The sequence below is a fragment of the Aulostomus chinensis genome, chromosome 11 (assembly GCF_037954235.1).
Source record: "Aulostomus chinensis isolate RoL2024-O1b breed Wild chromosome 11, RoL_Achi_v1.0, whole genome shotgun sequence".
NCBI classification, from domain to species: Eukaryota; Metazoa; Chordata; class Actinopteri; order Syngnathiformes; family Aulostomidae; genus Aulostomus; species Aulostomus chinensis.
In genome coordinates this window covers 20,981,200-21,007,936 of record NC_141330.1, presented here as the reverse complement: position 1 = coordinate 21,007,936, position 26,737 = coordinate 20,981,200, and the positions used below count along the sequence as shown (strand labels likewise).

Genomic DNA, 26,737 nt, shown 5'->3' with positions numbered 1-26,737 from the left:
CAGAGGCATCAACAGCAATTTATGGAATGAATTTGACAGGATGACAAAAATGATATTTTTCAGGACCACTAGTAAACTCAACATTTTATAAAGGTTTAATATCTCCAGCATATTGGAGAAAGTGTGGGATGACGAGTGATCATGCACATGCCGTCGGGGACTGTCCAGTAATACAGGGATACTGGCAGGATATAAAAAAGATTGAAAAGATAATGAGCATTACCATTCAACTAGATCCTATGGTGTTTATACAGGTAATAACCTCCAGAAAATGTCACTGGAAAAGATTGGAGATATATACTGCATATACTCATACTGAGAGCAAGAAAAATTATGCAGAGAACAGACACTCTGTAAAAGGTAAAAATCCTGTTTTCAAAACCACTTAAGTAAAATAGACAGAATCAAAATATACATAAAGTACCAAAGGTAGAATTGCAGAATGGCCCTTGTATGAGAAAATATGTAATTCTGGATTTATAATTATGGTGGTGTTTCCTTTTAATACTGCCGTTCGTGAGATGCAATTTAATTTGTGTATACAACTTGGTAGCTTAATCCAAAATAATATAATGCAAATAATTAATATTTTTATTTGGTATTATAGAGCTGAAATATATTCCCAAAGCATTTATGTTGATATGAGTATGTTGTGTTGCATGTTGATTTCTGGGGTGCGTCTAGATTTGTGCTGCTGCTCTTAAAATTTCAACGAGGATCATCGGTGCTAGAATGTAACTGTTAGCTTTAGCTAGGCTAATGAGAGGAGTTCCTGTTCGTTGCAGAACTTTTCCAAAGGTTAAGATATAATGAATAAATTTAGAGTGATATTGTTAACTCTAACTTGGCTCTTGTTTTAAGTTGCTTCCTCACAGTACACCAGAGAGGAAACAGCAGCCAAGTGCTAATGAAGAAGACAGTTCAGGGGTTAGGAGTAGATTTTTTAGGAGTTTAAAACCTGTGTCTCTCTATCATTAGACTACATTTTCAGGCCAGCAAGCGATTCCCTCTCTCTTAGGGAACTATGAGCCAAGAGACTTAGTTGAAAATCCAAGTGACAGCTCTGACCTGAGCATACAAGCCCCTAACTAACTTTAAACAAAGATTTGGTGTGGAAAATTGATTCTCTCTCCCTGCATATTTTGCTTAGCTTTTCAATCCCATACACAATCAAAAATATTTGTCAAACATGGTGGACTTTGGAAATTCGAAGTAGATGGAGAGGATATTGGGAAAAACATGAAAGTGCATGGAGAGATGGACAAAAGGAGGTGACTGGTTATTTTGTTTTGCTGGGTGTTTAGTATGAAACAATTGGGGATGAGCAGAAAGGGCAGGATCTCTCAGGAAATAAGATCAAAGGACCATCTGCCTGCATACAGGAGCCGGGCTGGATTTAGATGAGGGAGAGAGTGGCTCAGGCAGTGCCCAGGCCTGAAAAGGAGTGAGGTTTCTGGCCCATGGCATAAGAGGCTAACCATCCTTAAATAGAAATGAACCCTCCATCTGTAGCATTTTGTTCCCTCCAAGCTGTCATTTCTGAAGCATATGCTGAAATGTTCTTGCTGTGCTAAGGTTGGATGGTATCCAGTTTTTGACACCTTAAAACCCTCTACAGATTTTACCGTATGAGCCTGACATCCACTATGCTGCTGCATGCACTCAATTGCTCTGTTTAGACCCTGGACAAACTACAGTAGTGGTGGTGCATTTTGTCTCATAATGCTACTTTGTTCCTCAAGAGGGAAACTGCATCATTGCAGCAAAAAGGACTCTGAGATCATCTCATCTGTCTCTCTTTGGCCCTCATCACCTGGCTCCTCGGTGGCTGTATCAAAAGGCTGCACCTGTATCCATGGAGTTAACCACTAACAGGACCATACGTGAGCCCTGGTGTGTTCCATACTCTAGTAGTAGACAGGCCACATTCTTTCAGTCACTCCTACAGCTAAAAGTGGGTGGAATTAACTGCTAAACCAGCTCATGCTAGTTAGCATGTTAGCGACAATAGGGGCAGAAAGCCCCATGGATTTGAGACTATAAAGCACTGATTTGTTAAGATCACCTACAAATTGTACTCTTCTGATTCATAAACTTTCAACTCAGCTTCTAACAAAAAAACGATGCATAAATTTAAACCACTTAAACCTCCTACACTGGACCAGACAAGCAATTACTTTTCATTTAACACTTCAATCAAGATTTGTGTTAGTTTGTGTTGCTCTGAATTTCTGTTTAGTTCACGTATCTATGCAATATAAAAAAGTGGTGGCTGTCTCGTAGCAAAACTTAAGAGTACAGGTTTCCCTGCATATAAATGAGACTGCAGCAGCAAGAGATGCCATGCGGAAATATTATCATGGTCAACAAATCCAGCGTCAGAGCTTCTGAAATGTCCAAATGAAGATTAAGACAAGTTTCTAAACCTAATTAAGAGGCTCACTTACACTTTTCAAATTGCAAAAGATCATACTTACAAGCACAACACCTCTCTAAATATGTAAGCGGGGTGTATTATAGACAAAGATGTTACAACAGGTCTTTTCTAATTACATCAAAGGATAAACAGCACGGTATAATGCGCACCGGTCTGTCAGTCATTAAATTAACCAGCTGTCAGTGAGAAACCACCATTATACTGTTGCATTATCACTCACACTCTGCTTCTCTGTAGTTAAGCAGAAGTGATTGCTGACATTAATTACCAGTATTATTTTAGATGATTCCAACTGACAATTTGGATTGAAAAATCTACTTTTAAGTGGGGATTGTAGATCATTCCATCTTTTATCTTCTTTGGAGAAATGGGAGTTACACAATTATCCAAGTGCATCTAATAAGGTCAAAGTTATTTTAAATTTTGAGTGACAAATTTTTGTCCAGTGGCTGAGTGAAAATGTAATCAATTCAATTTTCTAACAGCTGGTAAACGAACAAGACAGTAAATATTTCAGTTGCACATGTTCCAGATTAAAACTCTCTCAGAGGGTGCCCTAATAATGATGTTAACTATCTGTTCAAGGTGCCTGATTATTTTTGGGTAGTCTGGATTCAGCAACTGCTAAAATGTCCTGGCTCTGATCCATCAATTTTAAAGAGTTTTAGACTGATATCAAAACTTCCACTTGTAAGCAAATGTAAATTATTTAGAATACCTTGTGAAGTTGCTCCATAAACAACAGCATCTTTGAAAAGTTAATGTCAGATTTTCAAAAACTATATACAGAAACAGAAGCTAACCCTGAATGTTCACCAGGCTCAACCAGGTCCCGTTACTTCCACAGCGCTGATCGTGTCCATCCTTTACGTAGGAGGATGGACACGGGCACAGGCAGAGCTTCAGTCACATTGTGCTTTGCCCATCCAGATGTTGATAAAGCACACAATTACCTTTAAATATGTTTCACACTCCACAATGCCACCTCTTCAGCACATTCAGGATACTCATATGATGTTTACTTTATAGTCGTTCCACTTATCTTCCTTTTCAAATGTTCATTTATGTTACCTTATTTTTGAAGACATATCTGAACATATCTTTTTAATCATGTGCTTTTCTTGAGATTGTTTTGTTTATGGTGCCTTTGGTAAGCACCTTGGATTGAGAAGTGCTGCGCACATAAACATGATTTTATCTTCTTGTCTTATTAAAGTCTTTAATCAACTCTAACATACTGAAGGAAAACTAAACCTCCTCAAAGGGATTGAAATTAGTCTATCTTGTAACATTTCAAAAAATCTAAATCTTATATCTGTATCTGTGATCACATAGCCATCAGAGTGTGAATCAATATGATGCAATTAATGCCATACAATTCATGATGATCAAATGGCAAGAGGTCATAACATCCTCACCTCTGCAGATTGGCACAGGGAAGTCCCACACCGACACGCCCGCTGCATTGGTGACACAGGTGAGGAGTGAATGCCCGTCCAGGACGTAGCCAGCTATACACCGATAGCGGATCTTCTCACCTATGGTGAACTGAGTTCCGTTCAGAATGCCTTTAGGTGGAACACCTGGGTTTCCACAGGAGCTGCTTCTGAGCTCTGAAAAAGAAGAGACCGTTGTTAAGAATAATAACGTGCTGCAACAAAACCAGTGTTATTTTTCTCTTCTAGTATAACCTTTCAAGCTAGTGATGGTATAATTGTTTAATACTGCTTTTGGTTACCTCACAAACTAATTCAAGCCCTAACCCTAACCAATTCTTTCATAACTCTAACTTTATACTAACCTCAATTCACACCTTTAGCCTAATTTTAACTGGGAAAACTCCATTTTACAGCATTAGGACCAGTCTTTGGTCTCTATGATGACTAGGGGAGCCTCATCGGGATTGAAGTAAAAAAGGTGTCCAGAGACATACCCCAAGTTCACAAATACACGCACACAAACAAACACAGTGTCACACACTCACACTTTTTCACACACACACACACACACACACACACACACACACACACACACACACACACACACACACAAAGACTTCTGAATAAAGATGATAGAATTTTGAAGAATAAAACAAATTGGAATCTGCAAAAAAAAAATACTACGGGTTTGACAGGGCCCTCGGCAATGCACTATAAAGGTCTTTTTACACTAGGAGTGTAAAAGTAAACAACAACAATTTGACAAATTGGCCTGCAAATAAGTCACATCTAATCTATTCACAGCAGAAAGCAATGCAAATTTGCAATATTGCAGCACTTGTTCAATAATAGATTTGCATGACTCACACCAGCACATCCTTCGGGGAAAAGATCACCTGTGCAAAGAATTATAGTCTCTGAGGTTCTCTGAAGATGTGTGCTCCCATCTCAATGCACATGTGATGCTTCACACACTGTGAAGCTTACACACAGGCACACACGTTCTCAGTCTTCAGGGAATGAACCTTATCCAAATAGACCACCGGTGTCTATCTAGGATATAGAACACCCTTCATGTTTTCAGGAGATTTCATCCAAATACAGCAGAAGGTTGTGCATGGGTTCTGGCACCGGAATTCTTGGAGGTTCTAGACCATTATTATCCATACTTGAATCGGTACCACTTTGCTTTAGATCACCATAATATAATAATAAGAATATGATGAAATGAACACATTAGTTAAAAGCAAATGTGGGTGTTTAAACAGTTGATGGTGCGCTGCAGCAGCAATGTGCTGCATCCTTGTCTTTGAGGAGGCAATGCAAATACAGGAATCCCGCTGACCCAGATCAGGATCTGGAAGTTTGTCACTAGATCCATCCCTTTTTGTGTTCTGTTCTTACAGGATGTGACTGGGTGATGCATTATACTGTATGAGCTGAGCAAAAGTCAAAGAAGTCAACCTTGATGAATATGCCACGTTTTCACAACGTAGTACTTGCATTCTCTGTGAAAGAAAGGATTACAAAAACAACAGTTTGAAAAAAAAATGTACTGAAGCATGAATTATTCAAACAAAAAAATGAATCTGGTGAATAAAGTGTAGCCTGAAAAACCATTTTGTAGAAAACCTAACCAAAATTTGTGGGCTTGGACGTAACACAATGAGAAATACAGCACACAAAGGAAGAATGACTGTGTTAAATATGACACCCTGCAATGTCTACTTCAGCCCTCAGTGTGTTACAGCTGAAAGTTACAAAAAATAGCAGAGGGGAAACTGAGTTTGTTGCTCATTTGAAGTGGCTTTGATAAAGTGTTAGTCATCGTATATTATCAATACACATTTTCCGTGCTAATGATTTCAAATGTCTTCACTATCCTGCTGACAGAAAGGGGAAATTCAAAAAATTATGGACCACTGACAGCTACAAATCATCCCCAAAAGCATCCTGCATCCTATAAACCTCAGTTTGCCCCTATAATAAGCACTCTATTTTTAGCTGCCAGATGTGGATGGTACGATGGACAGATTGCACTCCAAAAGAAAATGTGCTAACGTATAATTATATTCAAGGACGACAATCTATCTTCTATGCAGTTTCCACGCATATAAGGCTTGCGCTTCAAAACAAGACAAAAAAATTGCAGCAGATTGTTTTGATTTTAAGGGATTATGTGTGCGATGTAGCTGATTTATGGCTTTCCTGCTCTGCCCTCTATTTTCTTTCAAGAGAAAGTGTATCATTAGATTTGAAAAGACTTATGTCAGTCATTGTTATAATCACTTTACTGGAGAGAGGTACTGACAGACAAAAGACCTGCTCTTATGAGCAAATATTTTGAGAAACTCACCCCAGGACACTAATTAAAAAGTAATACACGTATTCATCTACAATTATACCACACTGACTCACTGCCCTTTGGTCTACGGAAAGTCATAACCAATATCTCAAACAGACATGGTCCTTGAGTTAATTCACACCGGATGTGTTGCAGATATCTAAATAATGATGACACTGCATAAATTGCAGGCTAACTGTGTTACGTGAATGTGGAAAGGGAATGTGGACTGAGAGTAGAGAAACTATTAGATTTTTTTTTTTTAAAAACAGCCAGCGCAAAACACAGTCTAAAATTTCGATTTTACAGGGGGTTTAAAGCGCACTTTAAAAGAAATCAGAAGTCTATCATATGAACCACACTTGGCGTATTTTCAAGTAGTCAAGTGGTTTGTAAAGACCACAAGAATGGTAAAGTTTAACAATGCTCACTGGGACACAATTAAAAAGGAATTCATGCAAATACAACACAGTTTGTGCCACATCACACTGAGATGATTTGTTGGAACAAATGAGATCAGTTAAGCTATAACAGCACAATCAGTACAGTAAAAAAAAATATAGTAAATGCAAATAAAATAAGGGAAAAAAGGGGACACAAAAATTTGATTTGCTCTTTCAGACATCATACACCTGCTTTGTTGGTGTATTTGGGGATTTTTGTTGGGCTTTAACAAGTTTATTTTTGATCTTTTAATACTTAAAAACAGCAGTTTTAAGTATGAAAATGAATAAATTTCACAAAATCTTGAGGACATGGCAACGTTAGAGCCATAAGCACAGATAATTGTTGTTTTTAAACAGTTTATATTTTAGGATGTGGGCAGGATGGAAATGAAAATGTCACCTTGTTGTTGCCTGAACCAAAAGCTCTACACACAGTGATTGAAAATATAGATACTAAGGCTGCTGTTAGAAGTAATCATTATACTTTTGCATTTTTGTATGCCATAGAGTATCAGGTGGAACTTAACATAATACCTGTATTTAGCTGTTCTTCACAGCAGCAATAGTGGAGTTCTGCAGGAGTCATTTAATCAAGTAGTTCAGTGAATAAAACAATATGAAAACAAACTGCAGCTGGTATAACAGTTACCTATGGCACAGTGACGATCATATGCTTTAACTGCTAACAGCCTATTACTGGAGCCACAACACAAAATTGCAGGGGAGCATTTGATATCCAAGAATTCACATTATGAACACACCGAGCCCCATCAACTGTTGTTTCTTTTGTTATTGCATTGATACGCTCTGTACTTGCAGCATCTGCTCATCCTGAGAGGGGATCACTGTGGCTCTTTAAGGTGTCTGCATTTATTTTTTTCTTGAGGAAGTTAGTCCATACTTGTAGCGAATATCCTAGGATAGAGGATGAAGCTCCTTGAACAGATTTTTAAGGCCAAGGCAAATTCTGATTTGTGATTTCGGGCAATAAAAGTAAAATTTAATTGGCTGGTTGTTGTTTGTTAAACTAGGACCAGACCCTACTGTAGCCATGTTTAAAATGTAACCAAAAATCATAAATTCACAGAGATTTGATAATGATCAGAGAGACACTCAAAGTACAGGATAATACAAAGTACTACGAGCCTTTATGAATGAAATTGGCCCTCATTTTCTGGAGTTTTGTTATAATCCTTTAATTTTTTTTCATTGCCGGCTCCTGGCTTCCAAGGCAGTTACCAGGACATGTAGGTAAATTATCCAATAGACATATACTGACATGGGCACCATTCAAAAAATTTCAGGTCAGTTTTATTGATGTCCAAAATACTACTGTAGTTCCCTTCACAGACCTCCACTGAACAGCTGTGTGAGCCCCAACATCAAGGTGTCTCCAAACACATGAAGGCAAGCATATTTGAGGTGTAGCCAATTTAGTTTCTAATCACTCTGAAAATGCCTCAGAAAATACATTTAGGCTCATTAGAAGATAATGCTGTGATGTCTCTTTATCAATGGTCTGTTATATACTGGTGGGTTCTTGATTTTGACCTGGAAAAGCTTGTGTGAGGTTGAAACATAAGTCATACCTACATGACATAAAAGTTGGTTTGCACTTGCTTTCAGTAGCTTGAATAATTACATTTATGATCAGCTTTTAATTCATCTGTAGATAGTGATTGTAGCGCTACTTAATAACCATGGTTATACCGTGGTTTCAGCCATGATGCTGCTCTGAACAGAGCTGGATGACTGCATAATAACAGAATGGACCTGAGACCAACTGACCACCTACCTCTTGGAGAACTAGCCTCTGGAACAGCACATCTGCATGATCTTACACGGCTTCAAAGTGAGCACACTTAAAATTGGCATAGTCAATCCCTTTCCTCCATAAAAAAATAGGTAAGATATATGATTGGGCAGTATTATGGGAATACCAGGATATCTTCATGATGTAATTAACATTAAAATTACTGTGTCTCATTCCTTAGTGTTTAGTGATTTCTGTTGCTTTATAAATGTCAAGCACTTTCCTTTCAAAACCCAAAGACTTTCAGGAAAAGAGAGAGTGAAAGAGAGAGAAAGAGAGCGATCAGATGATGGCTGAGCTACATTGACTTTTAATAAGAGAGCAAGCAACTCAGGGATAGTTTGCCATGTCTATTAAATCTGACATTAAAAGCAAAGGACGGAGAAATCAGAACAAAAACAGACTCGACCTGTTCTCTTATGTGTTCCCAAGAAACTGGGCCACCCTCAGTGTTGGATGCACCTGTAATATCTCTCTGACCTTTTACATAATCTGATGTTATGATAACAATCTAGCTGTGCTGACATCAGCTAATGAAGCACTCCTTTAATTTTATCACATCGATTTCTGTATGTTTGAAGTGCAGTGCAGTCTCCCCTGGGCAGCACATGGTACTGCAGCATATTGCCAGCGCCCTTCAAGCCAAAAAAATGTTATTTTTAATCAGACAGTAATGTCACATATTGGGGCAAAATTTGGCTTCGATGGCAACTTTAAAGTAACCTGGGAGTGGTCTTAGATGAAAACAGTCTTTTGTCTGCCTTTTGAGCTCAAGGGAATCCTGTTGCCCATCCTCAGCTTTCTGGCCATGAAACACCAATTTTATTTGCCCTCAAGTGCAGTTTTATTTAAACAGTTTGTTATATTTGCACGCTAATAATTATCACCCTGACTCCAAGTCAGAAACATCAACTTCACCATGTCTTCATGCTTATTGTTATCATAGTAAAGTGGCTGATACACTTTGCTCTCAAACTTCTTCTGACCAGTCTTAAAAAATGTGTGCACCCTTGGTGTGCTATGCGTTGGTATTACACGTGGCTCTGTATGAATGCACCCCAAAGAGCTCAAGATTACTAGTGCGAGACCAGTCCCAACTGTTTTGGATGTATTGTCTGCCCTAGGCTAACACTTTGTTGCTGTCTGGAGGATCCTGAAACAATTGTTGATATAACTGGAACTTAGGAAACCAGCTGCTCCAACACCGGGGGGTAGCTAGTTCTAGAGATTCTCAACATGAAACCTACCTTTGTAAAACTTACCTTACTTTGAGAATACCAGATATGAATGCAAACAACACTAATGTAACACAGATTGAACACTGCACATCAAACAGGGCCTGACTGCAAGATAAAGCCTAACTTTAAACAACGTGCATGTGCTTAATTCAATAAACATTAACAAATAAACAGGAAAGTTTCTTGTAATATGCTCGAGAATAACAAATAGAGATCTGTGGTGAAGACTCTCCAAACTACAGTGCCAACGCTAAAGGAGAAAATAGTGCTGTTTTTAGGACTAAGCCATAACCAATTTATAATTAACAACCAATAGCTGGTTCAATCCTGTCCTTCCCCCTTGACAGTGTCGGGGTGTTTTTGCACAAGATGCTGAAACCTTAATTGTTCTTGTTGAGTAGAATGGTACCTTCACCACCATCAGTGTGTGTGAATAGGCAAACGAGGCAAATGTAAAGGTGAATTTAATGTACTCTGAGTACCACTAAGTTAAAAAAAATAGAAGAAGCTCTGTATAAAAATGCAGCCATTTGCCATAAAAAGGTTAAAAGACCACACTGATGTGATTTTGTTATAACTAAACATCGATCCTCATCACACTGGTAATGAGTGAGTTATGGAAACTAGTAAATGAGGTAGTTGGGTACAAGATTTCTCAGGGGCTGTGCTATTTATTTCGCCTGTATATCTAACGACTCTGTAGCCCTTTGAAGAAGATGGATTTTTGACGGAGCGGTAGTGTTTGCAAGCACACAAGCTGCATTGTTTTCCCACAGGAGCCGCCTGTGCAGAATGCCTGTCTGGCTTCCTAGCTGGCTGCTTGACTGGCTACCGATCTAGATTTTCATACGGGCAGGGAAAAGAGTATTGACTGAACTCATGTTAGATCACAAGGCCAAGCAGATGGTATACAACACATGCCCACACACATATGCACACTTTTTGTTACTCATCTAACTCAGGAGACATTGTCTTGCAACAGGGTTACAAATATAATTACATGGTGAGGAAATATGTAAATATGTTTCATGGGTCACCTGTTTTTCAGACTTTTTCAAGAAGGGGCTAAATTGCGATGGCATCAAGGTAAGTTAACCCTTTATTGTGAACTCACTGAAATACTTGGAAATCAAATTTCCAACCCTAGCGTGCAGGGACACGACAAGATCCAGCCATCCATCCATTTTCTTCCGCTTATCCTGTTAAGAGTCAGCGGGGCTTGAGCCTATCCCAGGTGTTTTCGGGTGGGAGGCGGGGTATGCCCTGGACGGGTTGCCAGTCCATCGCGGGGCCAACACATAGAGACAGACAACCATTCACACTCACAGTCACACCTACAGTCAATTTAGAGTATCAATCAGCCTTGTCCCCTCTTGATGTCTTTGTACTGTGGGAGGAAGCTGGAGTACCAGAGAGAACCCAGGCAGGCAACATGTATACTCCATGCAAAAAGAGCCCATGCCTGAGCTTGAACCCAGAACGTTCTTGTTGTGAGACGACAGCGCGAACCCCTGCACCACCATGCCACCAACATTACAAGATGATTTTATTTTTACTTTGATGACATCTTAAAAAGTATTGATTTCTTTATGTAGAAAATCAAGATCAATAAAGTTACCACATGTATAGTTCCTCCTTGTCTGCCTAGAACAAAACCTCTTCTATATACGGTATGTGTAAATATATATATATATATATATATATTTATTTATTTATTTATTTATTTATATAACATAAATAAATAATAAGAGAGAGTAGTCATGTTGTTCTCCAACCTTACTGAGCCACATAGCATCACCATTTTTGCTGTCTGCTTAAGTAACCATTTGAAATTCCTTGCTGGATAAAAGGTTAAGAAAGGCACATCAATACTTTCATTGAGAATACGCAACGTTTGACAAAGGTCAAGTAGAAAGCATTGGTATAAAACTCCTCTAGCCCTTGCAGAGCAACGAGAATACTTCTAGGAACCACTCTTTGGCTATGTTGTCGAAATCCTCCATATATCTCCTTCTTAATAAATAAACCTATGATGCTTAAAAGATAAAGTTGCAGTCACACTTGAAACGCAGGTTAGGTTTAGGGTAAGACGAAGATGTCAGTAATAGTGAATTAGTGATAAGATTTACCCAATTTGGAGCCAGTTTGTATTGCAACATACTAGACAAAAGACAGACCGTGAAGGAAAATTAGATTCTATCTGGCTATGTCCTTCATTGTGTCCTTGGTATTTACACTGAATCCACTTAATTGTAGCCATGATTCCATCATCACTGACAGCCTACAAGCATCTACTGTTGCAGTCACTCATGCATATTCATTCATATCATGTAGGTAACTATATCAGCATAACAAGGAAGAAATGTGTAGAGCCATGACAGTGAGTTGCTGTTACATGCAAATGAATGCATTATGGATGAGTACACTGAATATTTGTGTTTCATGTGTGTCAGTCATAAGGGTCTATTAGACTTGAACAGAATAAATTTATGATTGCATTCATGTCATTGAGCTTTACTGTACATTTAGCCCACGATGATTGTGTTGATGATAGCAGAAGTTGATGGTATTAATATTATTATTATCATCGTTATTAGTAGTAGTAGTAATAGTAGTAGTAATAGTAGTAGTAGTGGTAGTATTAAACAACACTGCAGGAACCACAATCGGTCAGGTATCAAGATTAGTAAACCAAACACTCTTTCGAACTACACCTTAATTTCACCTCCAAAATCTGTGTTAACTCCCATTTTAGGTCAGTATTATGGGCATCACATAATGTTACGGTGCTCATGCAATATTTTTCAAGTTGACAGCGCAAGGATTTCAGGGGAAATGCTTGTAGAGGTTGAGTAAGTAATTTCATATTACTTAGATAGTTGTTTAAATATTTATGCTGAGTGCTGTGTACCGTACACTAAGCTATTACGGAATGAACGAGAGGCTTGAGAAACTGAGCAGTAAATGTTATGATTTAAACATTATCAATGTTACAAAGGTTCATGTGTGTTACTCACCCTATGGAGTGGCTACAAAAGGAGAATAATTTTCTGCCATTATAAAATGCACTGACAACATCGTCTATTTTCCTACAGCAACTCCTCAATTCTCCCAACTACTCTTGTTTTCTTCGGTTTGAAATAATGGGAAATATCTGTCTCATGTCTCACAAAATGCGAGGGAGAAATCAGCACCAAGTTCTGTCACAGATGAAAAGCAAAGAAAAAGAAAGAAAATGGCCGGCTGGGGAAGGGAAAGGTCTGGGCTACGGCAGGTCTAGAACTGGTTGGCAGGTGGAGTGAGAGTAAAAATGGAGAAGAGCATCATGCAAGTGAGGAGCAGTGAGTCTAGAGGATGGGGTCAGCCTGTTCGCGTAAGGGAAGGTGGAGAGTCGAACAGACTGTATAGAAATTAGGGCCCGACCAATATGGATTTTTTGAAGCCGATGCCGATTATTGGAGGGAAAAAAAAATCCGATAACCGATTAATCGGATGATTTTTTTTAAGTTAAATTTTAAAATTGTGTTGATTTGGGTAATATATATATATATATATATATATATATATATATATATATATATATATTGTGTTGATTTGGGTAATATATATATATATATATATATATATACATATATATTACCCAAATCAACACAATTTTAAAATTTAACTTAAAAAAAATCATCCGATTAATCGGTTATCGGATTTTTTTTTCCCTCCAATAATCGGCATCGGCTTCAAAAAATCCATATTGGTCGGGCCCTAATTTCTATACAGTCTGTTCGACTCTCCACCTTCCCTTACGCGAACAGGCTGACCCCATCCTCTATATATATATATATATATATATATATATATATATATATATATATATATATATACATTTATATACATATATATCCGTAATTTTTTATAAATATATGTAGAACAAATGGCTGCTTTTGAGCCTTTCAGACTGCTACAAAGATGTAAATTAGAGGCAGAAAATTAATTTCAAATCCTATTTATTGCTGAAGCAAGCAGCATATTAACACAATAACCATCCTTAACATAAGGCCAACAACAATGAACCATTAGCTTTTTAAAATAATAATAATAAAAATAATAATGTTCAAAACAGTAATTCTAACATCCAACTATTTTGTTCATCATCTCACATCTTTGAAAACAAACAACTAAAAAACAACTGCAATAGAATGAGGTATTTTGAGTGGGGCAAGAACTATAAGAACAAAATTAAAATATTCACAAGCCCCTACTGAAAGTCAAGGCACCATTTGAGGTGGTGGTGTTTTTGTTTTGTTTTTAAAATAAAGTGCAAACAATAAAGTTAATGTACAACTCTTTTGCTCATCTTACATCTTTGAAACAAACAATAAAAACAAACAACCACAAAAGAATAAGGTAGTGTGGGGCAAGAATTATAAGAACAAAATTAAAATATTCACAAGCCCTTTCCTTGCAAAGTGAAAACATGTCTTATTCCCTGCATTTTATTTCTGAAAAAAATCGGGGATTATCGGCCAGTTTAGGCCGATTACCGATTATTCTCAAACGGGCTATAATCGGCCAATTTAATCAGCCAGCCAATAAATTGGTCGGGCCCTAATAAAAAATAACTGAAAGATATTTAGAGTATGAGAAAGACAGAAAAAAAAATAGAACACAAGAAAGGAAATTAGATTAGGAGCAGAAGAAAAATCTGAAAACATCATTAGGAAGGAACAGAAACAGACAGAAAGATGAGGAATAAAGTTCCAATAAAGTCGTATGGGAGAAGGGGTGAGTGAGATGGCCACAGAAGGATATTTCATATTTAGACAGCTCCCTGCTGCACTCAGTTCTGCTTCAACACTGATAACTCGGTACATCCATTAGTTCAACTAATTCCCATCGCCATCTGCCATGCAATTTCAGATGCACCTCTGGAGTCACAGAAGAGCTTCAGGACTTTGGAGGGAGGGATGTTGATTTGGAAAATATGAGATTAATTTGCTTAATTCAGGTACCTAATGTTTCCATAACTCAACAGTGGAGCTCCTACAGGAAATCAGGTGGGGTAAGTGTGATCACTTCTGCTCTCTATAGAACAAGGTTGGTCTCTAATTCTCCAGCCTCATGGATTTCTCTTCTACATGATGGCCCGGTTTATGAAGAGCAGTCTTGATCAGGATAATGAATATGATATTTGTTAGATGCTTTCTAATATTCTCATTTCATACAAAACCAATGGCAGTAAAAGACAGTGACAAAAATGTTTTCTTACCTTCATAAGCTACTTTAAATCCATGAGCGCTTACTGCAAAGTCACTGGTAAGCCTCAGTGAAAAAATGGAGCCAGAACTGGTGACAGGTGGAGGGATGGTAAATCCTGTTAACCTGCAGATAAAAAACAAAGAGCTGTCAGTACTTTGTGTATAGTTTAATTTGCACCATCACTGCTGCTCTGTGTATTGGGTAAAAATAGTTTAATTTTATACATCCCCAAAAAGTAAACAATTGGTTATTGTCATTACGATCCATACCTTGTCGCATTTTTTTACATTTATATTTGATATTTCATTTGTGTATTTATGTGTCCATATACTGTATGTAGGCGTGTCTGTTGTGTCTTCTTATTTCATGTTGATTTACCCATATGCCATTCAGGGTGGGGTACCATACCAATGGATGGGACTTTTTTCTTTGTCCTTTGTCTGAGGGAGCAAATATACAGAGCCTGGGAGATAACATGAATGCGTTTTTGTTTTTTAAATCACTTGCATATTTTACTAAAAGCAAAATACAGAATAAATTAAGTGCCCGTTTTATTTTGCTCATGACAAATATGAAAGACGAGGAATATATCGGTTAGCCGATATATCAGTTGTTATCGACTTATCATGAGCATATCACAGATATATTGTTTTGGTCTATGTTTTCCGATATGCAACAGTATTTAAAAAAAAATCATTTTTAGATTAAGTTTGTGCTAAGCATACTAGTTGATGATAACACTTCTAAATATATAAAAGTAAAACAGAAAACAAGAAAATCTGATTTGTTGTAATTTGCTTTCTTTAAAAGTTACTGAGTAGATCGAACAGAATCAAATCTATATCTAAAAGGCCACCATGGGATTTGAATACGAGTCTCCTGCACAGTAAATTTGCTGAAATAACCCTTTATATTTGAGAATAAAACTTCACGAGGTAATAATACTGATGCATCTTAGAAGAAAATTAAAACATTTGTGTCACCTCTCAAGCTCCATACAAATAAGAGCACTTGACATAAAATGATCCCGAAAAGAAGGACCCAAATAGAAGGTGTTATTGCTTAATTTAAGCAAGGACCGCAGAGGGTGATCAGTCACTCTGTCTTCCTGTCTAATACCCTGTTTACCTGACTGGCCACTGAAGTATAATTAGGGCCTGAGCCAGAAGGTACTTCAGGCGAAGACCCTATTATGTTTCGAAGGCAGAGAAACACGGAGTCAGCACTAAAAACACTCATTTTAGCTTGTCTTTCTCTGAAAGTTTATCCGGGTTCAACATTTCTGAGCCATGACTCAGAGACACCCCCCAACTGCCTCAGCTAGAACTCACAACCCCATTCAAATGAAGCACTTGCATTTTTGCCACAGTGCCTGATTTAGTCTGAAAATAGCCTAAACCTAGCTGGTAGACTCCTCCACTCTGCTACAATGAGAGCAGAGGTGAAGAAACACATAATTTCAAGATGTAGTATATAGTTTGGTGTTTGGGTTAAAAAAAAAAAAAGGGTACCTCAATTCAATTCAATTGTGTGTTTACGTGTAGGGATAAACAAGTTAAACAAATGCTTATGACCGCTTACAATAAACAAATGTCCAACAATTTCTACATGATGACAACCCAACAAAATACTTCTCATGAACAGGAAAACAAACATTAAAGTCAAAAGCAGTCAAACTCAAGCAACAGATGCCTTTTTTCCCTATTGTCCATTTGGGTTTTTCTGCCCACATTTTGATGAGTCCCAGACAAACACTGTAGAAAACAAAATTTATAAAATTCCAGTTGAGAGATGTGCACACTAAAATTCAGCAATGCACAAAAACACTACACTCGTGCACCATCATTTTGAGTAATGGCTGTTCACAGGCCTCAAACCTCTCACCACTGGCGAGCTTGTGTGTTGCAGCATTTTGTTTCTAATAAAGCAAAACTGCTCGGAGAATTGTGATGCAATTTGTCCACCAATAATGTAGTGTATACTATTCAATCTAAACCCAAGTGAGAACCCTCCCTATTGTTGGATGGTGTTCGAGTGCTGGCACATGCATTGTAACAGACTGCTTCATTACTGCGATTCAAATTAGGTGCAGATCCAAACAAATCCATTTACTTTCTCAATGTCGTAAAAGAGATGTGTTGCTGACCATTCCACAGCAGCAGTTCCTGATGTTGTATCGACCCTCCACTGCTGTAAGTCAGGCTGTGTAGCATGAACAGAACTTGAGCATGAAACAAAATGTCTCCTTCACTGTTACCATCTTGTTTTGTCCTGCTACTTTCTCTTCCTAATTTGGGGGGCAGGTTGTGTTACTGCACTGCTGCTTGACAGTAGGCCAGGTGAATAATGGCTGTAGAGGGCCAAAAGTGGAAAAACAGAAATTCCCCCTGTGACAGCAAAGAAGAGTGTGCTGTATTTACAGCTTCAATAGTGTTTCCAATTACAGCACAGTTCACAGTGCTGATCCTAGCAGTAAATAATTACCCTTTGTAGAAGGTATTGCACAGCATGCCAAGATACAGCTAAAAGTCAGATGCATTTATGAGGAAACAATCTTGAAATGTGACCTTGTTAAAGGTTTTATCGCACACAAGAGCATTCTACTAATTTACATGCTATTGGGGTGAGGCATTCTACTCAATTTATATGCTATTTGTGTAAGGCATTCTACTTAATTTACATGCTATTAGGGTACAATAATCAGGTAGATTTTGTGCGTCAGAGGAAAAGGATTCTTAGAGTGCTCCAACATAAATAGCAAATATGTGGAACCTCACACAAATGTTTTGTCACATATTATTTACTTAATTACTTGTTTTAAAGAGATATAAATTTAGGAGGTTAGCCCAATAAAAACTGACAACAATGCAAAATTCTTTTTTGCAACTCTACAAGCAAGTGAAAGTGCAAGTAACATTGACAAAAACAGCCAAAACAAACAGCTATGACTAACGGATCTATAGGAAACACACTGTTCTCTGCAGTTGTAGATGGGGCAATAAAACAATAGATATATGTATTATTAATAGACACTTCTACAGTAGCAATTGGGACTGTGTTCAATACAGTATCAATGAGTTTATTTCAGTGAATCAAACCCAAACTGTCATGAAAACACATAACAAATTTGATGGTGGTCAATGGTCAAAAAAAGAATGGCAAGCTTTTTTAAAGTCTGACTAATTAAGTAGTTAAAAACAATATTTTCCTTATGGTCTTAGTCAAAACAGTAAGAACTACCAGTGAACTGAAAACATTTTATTGTGATTCATTTTTTCAACTATCACCCCAGCATAGGCAACAAAAAAAAAGAACATGACCAAAATGCCAAGAGTGAAGAGTTCTGAGATATGATTTTACAAACCTGTGCTTCATCTGAACACCGACTGAACTTATTCACAAATGCTCGAAAGTGGTGGGGGGGGACCCGTATGTGAGCTACATTTTAGCCAAGGAGAACAGAACGGCGCAATCAGTGGGTGCTGACTGTACAGTCAATGGTACCAGCCAGGATGAGAGGGGTGCATTTACACAATGACAATAAAAAGCCCTGTTCAGTTAATAACATTGGCAAATGAACACTGAACTATGTGTACTAATCCAAAAACTGGATACACTTTACCTTGTGTTGTAGCAGTAATGGAGCTATTGAGCACACTATTTTCTTCTGTTTTTTTCTTAAGCATAAATAAACAGGAATAAAGACAAAACCTGTTCTCATGAGAAAAATAAAATAGGGTAAAAAAAAAAAAAAGGTAACCATGACAAACTCAAACCCATGCACAATCTAAGACTGAACAGATGGTGTATCGACTGCATTAACGCTATATTGCTATATTTTCCGTCTACCAACTTTCACACATACATGTATCTGTATGGGAAAGGCATCAGGAGTGGGCAGGGTTGCAGTTCGATGTTCATGAGGGAAAGCAATCTTTCTGTCAGTGGGAACGAATGCAACGTGACAAAAGGCAGAGTTGGTCACAATTCTGATGTGAAATAATCGGGATTGTGAACTCACACAGTAAACCTGAAACCAATTGTGTTAAAAAAAAAAAAAAATCACAGCTGGTGCAAGATCTTTAATAGTATTTGACTTGTCTGGCAAATTTGGACAATTTTCATATCAAAACAGCCAGCCCGACATTTAGACCGCATTTTTTAAGGGCTCTATTTACTGGCTTACCTTTTTGTTTTATTTTTTAAGCCAAAGAAGCACACACTATGTGTCTAACGGGGGCAGACAAAGAGTTTCCATTGTCTGGCATTCATGGCCACCTGTTGCTCTGGCAACAGGCACGTCGGTGAATGATCAGAAAATGTCATTAACAAATAAACATCATGGGGCCTATGAGCTCCTTATACAAAAAAACCATGACCTATAACCTGATCTGATTTTGGAAGGCAGGTTAAACACACTTGGAAACTCTTATGTTAACTGAAGTAAAAGTACAGCATGTTCAAACTGCTGCATGTAACCAACTGAAAGGTTTAACATGGGAAGAAGCACAAATGAAACGTTTCATAGCAACTATAAATTTTTAGTATCACAGATTTGGGTGGGTTGAGGTTGGCCCTTAGCAAGAAACACTGTGTGCAATAAGCCACACTGTGCGCAGTTAATAGTCCACCCTTTACATTCTTTCCCCTCTCTCTGTAGGTTCAATTCGTTTTACTGACATGAACAGGTGAGCAATTTGCCAATGCTATGGATGACTTTCTGTCTCTCCTGCTTTGCTCTTTCTCAAGCACATACACGTTAAAGAGTGCGAGTAGCCTTGAGCCTTGTATCCCCCCCCCCACCCCCAGACTGCAATTTGCAATGGATATTGAAACATTTCTAAATGCATTTGGATCCAAAATAGAGATGCCAGATTTGTTCGATCCTGCTTTTGACAGCCCAACACCAATTAAACTGTAAATAACAAGCTCATTTGTTTAAAATGATGTGACACACAAGAGGTACTTCCATTGTAGTGGAGCATTGATAGTGAGTTGGTTTGAGTGCCTATCAGGGGAACCAAACTAGGTTGTTGGCAGGCCAACACACCCATGTCTCCACCATAGCAGTCAGCCGCTCAGTTAGATTGTCAAGACGCGTGTTGAACAGAGAGACGCTGATTGAGAACACACTGGAATCAATCTCCCTCAGCATCAATGAAGTGACAGGTAGGTTTGATGTAGCTTTTGTTTTCATTTGTCTGAGCTGTCCATGAATAAGTGGTCAGCGCTAGCTTGACTTTGAACTAATCCTGCTTCTCCCTAGGGGGTTTATCACAATAGCTCTCAATGGCATAACTTACTTGGGCTCCATACTGAACTAGCTCCTTAATCCTTGTCCTCCTCTTCACTGGCAGGCAGCACATTAGTCAAACAGCGACATGATCTTTGGCTGTGAGCCATTCAAAGATCCGGCCAGGTTCTTTATTATTGTACAGCCTTGTGATAGGACTATTAAATTAATGAGAAGCGTCACATATTAACCATGTCTCTTAGATTTGTTTACCTCAGGGTTCTAGCTAGTAAAAATGTTCGTGCAAATACAAGTGTAACTGTTCTAAAATATTCCTGGTGATTAATCAGTTAACAATGAACTGTTTACATACCATGCAAATGGCACTAATCACAAAACAGTTGTCATTAGTTTAATAAACCACACACACATACACACACAGTCGCATGTCATCAACATAGGAGTATATTGTGTGAGGAAGACAAATATTGGAAATTGTGAGGAGTTGTGAGGAAACACTTGGAACAATAAGAATTCATCAGCCACCATGTTGTTATTATATTTTTGCTTGTTAATCTAAAGTAAAAATAATGATATTAGGTGTATTTTTATATTTATCTTTTTAATATGCTAAGTAGGTAAATAATACACAATGCAACTTCCATTGAACAATACTTTATTAAACACTTAATGGCCATAATATTTTTTAAAAGCTAAATGTCAGTCGTAATATACTAATAAAGATCCCAACAAAACAACACATTGTTGTCATGTGTATGATGTTTCCAATTGTAAAATCAATGCACAAATTTCAGATATTATAAATCCTACAGAAACTGTAGTGTCAGTCAAAATAATTGCAGTAAGATCTGTACAAAGATGTTTGGTAATACTGTCAATCAGACTGTATTTCTTGGAAAGTAAGAAAATCCGCATGTCAGAGTTACAAAGAGTCAGTCAGAACTAAACAAAAACTCAAAAGTATGGAAGGAAGTTGCCAAATCTTTCAACATGCAAAGTAAGCGTCTGATGTCAAAGTTGTATGTTCTGACATTAATCAGTTAGGTGTTCCCAAGGAAGGGTTGTGTTAGTTCTAGAATGTTTCTAACAACAATATTTAGTCAGTCAATGATGGTGATTTGAACTGAAATCTTTACAGGATAAACAAGAATTATAAGAACAAGAATTATTTGCAAATACTCCAAGTGTTTCGATGGATGCAACACCTATTCAAAACTAAAAAGAACATTTGTGACATTTTCAGTGGCAGGGCATGCAGTAATTATAACTTCCTTGGTGCATGAGTCGGTTGAGAACTTTCACTTAAAGCTTTTGCAGCTTCGGGCATACAAATTGTTACAAATGTGAGTAAAATGGAAACCAGTTGCATTTGGTTGAATTCCACCAAGTCAAGCCTGGGCACAGTGTGCAGATGACTGTAAGGACAGCTGCAGCCTCTCTTTCCACCTGAATGCACTAAATCAGTCCTGAAGGTAGAAGCAGACATTGCCGCCATCTTATTAGTTTCTCATGCAAGTGTTGTGCTGAACAAAGAGACAGGAGTGATGTACCTCTATTTGTCGCTCCTCTGTGTTGCACTTGCTCTTCTGTCAGACAAGCACTTTTCACTTTGTTTTTCATTGCATAGGGTTGCTGTTAATGTTACCGTTCATTTCATGTCTTAGTGGTTCGTCATCCACATTGCCTCTTTCTACACCTTTGTCTCTGCCCACATCTCCTTGTGACTACAATGTTCTTAACATCTCCAGGGAAGACAGAATAAATAATGGAGGAGGGACAAAAGTGACTAATTTTACCTAGTAAGCAACACTTAAAGTGAACCATTTGTTCACTTTACTGCCTGTAGTTCATGGTTAAAACAGAGAAAAATCAGGCACATTACTCACTAAAGTGAATAATTGCCTTCTTGCTGGCCATCTCTTGCTTGCACATTGAAAAAAAAAAAAACCCAGCATGGAATGATTAATAGACTTATTTTGCACTGACATGTCCTAACTTATTAGAGGATCCCCAGACACAGACATTTCATTTTGATAAATAAATGAATAAAGGTCAAATCATCCTAACAATTAATTCATTCTCTGCTTCTCATTGTCTCATAAAGAGTGAAAAAATTAAACCAAGTAATTTCTTGAAATCCAAATGGAAACGCGATAAGCAAAAAGCCATGCAAATGGGAAGACATCAAAACATTAATATCCTTCTGTCAGGTCTGTTAGTGCCATGTGATTTTCCATTCCACATGCAATTATTTCTTCAGATAATAACATGCCAGATTCAAAAACTAAACTGAGATCCAGGATTGTATGGCAACATAAAAAAAGTATTGCCTATAGTATAATAGCATACAGATCAACGAGTAACAGATTTACCCTCTGTCACACAAAATTTATGTTGATGTGCTCAACATTGAAGGGTTTTTTTCCTTGTTAGATTTTTGACAGTTTTTGACAACAAATACAAGCCATCATGTCGAAAGACTGAAGGCAAGTAGGAATCAGAATATTACCGCTTGTGAACTTAAGCAAATGTAAAAGATGAAAATGTGTTCATTCAAACAGAAACAAGCTAGCAAAATGACATGTGACATGATTGCAAACCTTTTGTTTTGACAGTAAAACTTTCAATGAATTGCTGTTGCTTTCAGCTTTGTGTTTCTGCAACCATTATGTTGTTGAGGATCCATCCATCCATCCATTTTCTATACTGCTTTCCATTGAGGCTTGTGGGGGGTAGGGGGGGGTGGAGCCTATCCCAGCTGGCATTGGGTGAGAGCCGGGGTACACCCTTGATGGGCTGCCAGTCCATCGCGGGGCCATCATGAGCAATTAGGGGTTCAGTATCTTGCTCAAGGATACTTCAACATGGTCACTGGGGGAAGAGAAGATCGAACCAGTGACCCTTCATTTGCTAGATGGCCACTCTACCTCTGAGCCGTGCTGCCCCTGTTGTTGAGGATGTCAACTTCAAACATTCATCATGAGTTAAGCCCCTTAACTGAAATTACTTGTCACTGTCAATTACATTTCAAATGCCAATCTGTACTGGACAGGGCAGCCGTTCAACAAAGGAGCAAGACCTCTGCAATACCATCACTGTCTGACTTCTATACTCTGTTCCCTGGAGCTCTCACTTCCTGTTTCTATGTCTAGACACTTTAGAGGTGTCTGTCCTTTTAATTAATATTGACATATGTTCAAGCAACAAACATAGCACTGACAATTCTCTAGACAAAAAGACACAACCAAAAATATTACACCTCATCGTGTTTAGAGTTTCACAGAAATTCACACACGCATTATTATTTGATTTACACGGTTTAATGTAATCTAATTTGACTCTTTTGACCACTTTGTCAACTAGAAAGGCAAACATGTCTGTCAAGACCTGTAATACGTATCAAAATAGCTTGCAATATCTATATATATATCTATATATATATAGATATATATATATATATAAATTTTTTTTTTTTTTTTTTTTTTGGTCCAGGCACACTTTTGCACAAGAGTTTGACACAACCTACTCTTAGTCAAGATAACTTTACTATATCCAGGTCAACAGTTTACACTCTGGTCTCTTTTGGTATGAGAGGTAACCTGTAGGGCAGTAATCAACCAAAGAAATTCTTGGTCGACTGAAGCCCTCAAATTTCGACTAAATATCGACTAATTTTATATATGAAAACTATACTGTGTCAACTATCAGCACAAAACCTGTTGAGGAATATTTAGACAATTGTTTTTGTAATGTTATAATAATTGACCGACATTATCATTTCGCTCTGTACATGTCCTACGCACAGAGCGAGACTGAACAGAGGAGCTCAGCATCGAAATAGACTTTGAACTTAAAGGTGCCATACAGAGGTTGAACGGGGTATTAATTCTTGTTCTGTGGTGTGATATGTAACCCCACAAAAAAATGGTTGGGTCTGTGATGGCTCAGAAGCTTCCTAAAAGGCTCTCTGAAAACGCTATGTTACCATGTTGGGTTTAGAATGCGTTGTTTGTCCCTATTGGCGTCGTTTCTGACCTTATCTGGCAACCTCATTATTTATGCAAGTGCATGAGTTGATGGTGATCGGTTGCCGTTGTTTATCGGGCAACCTCATTTAACTACTACTCTGTGATTGGCTGCCCTCACTGTCACTGAAAAGAAAGTACTTCCATCTTCTCGGCTAACTGTCGCTGGTGCTAAGTGTGACTGCTACTGTCAATTGACAACCTTCCATATCATACAACAACATTCGTAAGATAAGATACCAAGAAGCCACGGCCCATTCGCGGATCCAGCCGTATATGCAGTGGGAGTTTTCCCGGTGGCCTGGCCCCTTGGTAGCCTGCCTGGCTGGCGAGATTCCTTCCCCCTCAAGCCAGGCCAGGCCAGCTAGCGACAGACATCGCAGATAAAACAAAGGTTTTCTATCGAGGCCATTCATTCAATCAATCTGCTCAGTCAGTCAGTGCTGCTGCTGCTGCTGGTGCTGCAGTCTCCAGTTTGTGTCGCACGAGCAAGCGACACGAGAGAGCTGCACGAGAGAGCTGCACTCACTCGGCTCGCTCGCATAATCGCCCCCTCCTGAAATATGTCGAAGGGGCGTGTGTGAAAGGGGTGGGTTCAGTGTGTGTGAGAGTGTGTGTGTGTGTGGGGGGGGGGGGGGGCACTGACTGAACTGTGACGTAACACTTCATCCAAAATCACATTGGTCCATTTTCCCGCGGCAATTCAAAAAAGGGGAGATACTTCAAACAGAGGTTATGACTTCGTGTGTATTCCCCACAACTGGGGGATGTTGAATAAACACCAAAAACACGAAAACGATGATTTTCATTCCAGGGGACCTTTAAAACTACTAAAAGGCAAGTCCACTGTAAGAATTTTTTTATTTAACAAACCAGATAACAGAATAAAGTGCATACCTGAAAAGTAAAGCAGGTTGAAATGTCAATTCTGATATGTTCATATACTCAAAACTGATGGGAAACCTAAGGTGGACAAGTTAGCTTACCGTTTCTAGGTGATACGTCGTATCACTTAGAATCACTTTAAATGAAACCGTCAAAATTAAATATGCATTCAGCAAACCACCAGACGTTGGCCTTCTGGTACTCTTCAGTCTGTCTGTCTCTAGCGGGTTGGGCGAGTCCAAAATAGCAAAAACAAGGGGGGTGTTCAAAGATAGATTGTTATCTGTGAAACAGGGGTGCTTTGAAAACACCCCCATTAGCACTTGGTACTTTCCTCCTGATGAAATTAACGCAGCAAAAAAATCGACCAATCAGAATTTTGGTCGAGCCAGAACATATTGAATAATAAATCGACCAGTCGACTGGGAGATTACAGCCCTAGTAACCTGTGCTCATTTTTTTCAAACCAAAATCTTTTCTTCTCTGAACTGCAAGGCCATTTTGGAAATATACTAAACTAATTGGAGTTAGTATACTATATAATATACTGGAGTGCATATTGTTACGCCCATCATAAAGCAACCACAGTTACCTTAGTTGAAAAATTAAAAACACATCACATTAGTAGATGACATATTAATATCTAAAAGCATAAGACCTATGATTTGCTAGACTTACAAAAACCTAACTCCTTGCTCCTGACATCTACTGTATATCTCTTTAAACATGCCTTGCAAGCCGATGGTGTTGGATGTCACAAGCTGAGGGATAAAAATAGCTCTAAAGCTTTGCTTCCTGTCTGTGAGGCAAAACTGAGCGTTTAAAAATATCCAAGCGTGTGTAAAACAAAGTTCTAAAAGAAAATTTAATGCGGCCCATTGTTTGTTAATTTTGCAACTTGAGCCATGGGAACAATCTTCTTGTGGTTCTCACACTGTTTAACCAATTACCACTTCAGGAAAAAAATACATTAAAATTACCATCATTATGACCAAATTTAAAAACACAGTAGCGTAATAACTCTGTTTAGCTCCAGCAGGGTAGGGAATTTTTTTTTTTTTTTCGGAGGGCCACACTGACTTGGATAAAGTCAATGAGGGGCCTAACAAAAGGAAGCATGAAACATTTCTTGCTAGAATATGTTCCTGAATTTAAACCTGTTTTCAAGTTTATGTGTCAATCTAGTGAACTCTGAGGTTACAATGAAAGATCCACAGTTTGCCAATTGCTGATACACATGTAGAAGAGCCTTTACTGTCATTGTGCACTCCTGTACAACAAAGTAGGAGAGCTGCTCCTTTAAAGTGCTAATATGTACAAACAATACACAATACAAATGCAATAAATAATACACGTCGCTTCACACATCACATCATCCACACAGGCATCAAGGGGAGAGCCATAAGCTGCTGCGACCAACCATGCCACCATCATGGATGGACGGATGGCATTGATGGACTGATCACTGATGAAACACACTAAGTAATGTTACAAATACTTGAATATATGAAAGCAAGTATCTAGGCAGTGTATTTGATATGAGAGCTATCAAATGCATGAAGGGGAAATGAAAACCTCTGTTGGAATCATATTTAACTGCAGT

The 26,737-nt window shown here is 38.2% G+C and overlaps 1 protein-coding gene across 4 annotated transcripts in view; it reads right to left on the bottom strand.

Annotated features, from left to right (window-relative positions):
• LOC147253765 (CUB and sushi domain-containing protein 3-like) overlaps positions 1–26,737 on the bottom strand; it is a 246,750-nt gene that overhangs the window by 195,162 nt on the left and 24,851 nt on the right. For all 4 annotated transcript variants that reach the window (XM_086219046.1, XM_086219048.1, XM_086219049.1 and 1 more), the window contains exons 3-4: positions 14,981–15,093; positions 3,856–4,050 (exon numbers count right to left, since the gene is read on the bottom strand). In XM_086219046.1, the coding sequence (XP_086075172.1) occupies positions 3,856–4,050; positions 14,981–15,093 (308 nt within the window). The remainder of the gene's footprint in view (positions 1–3,855; positions 4,051–14,980; positions 15,094–26,737) is intronic.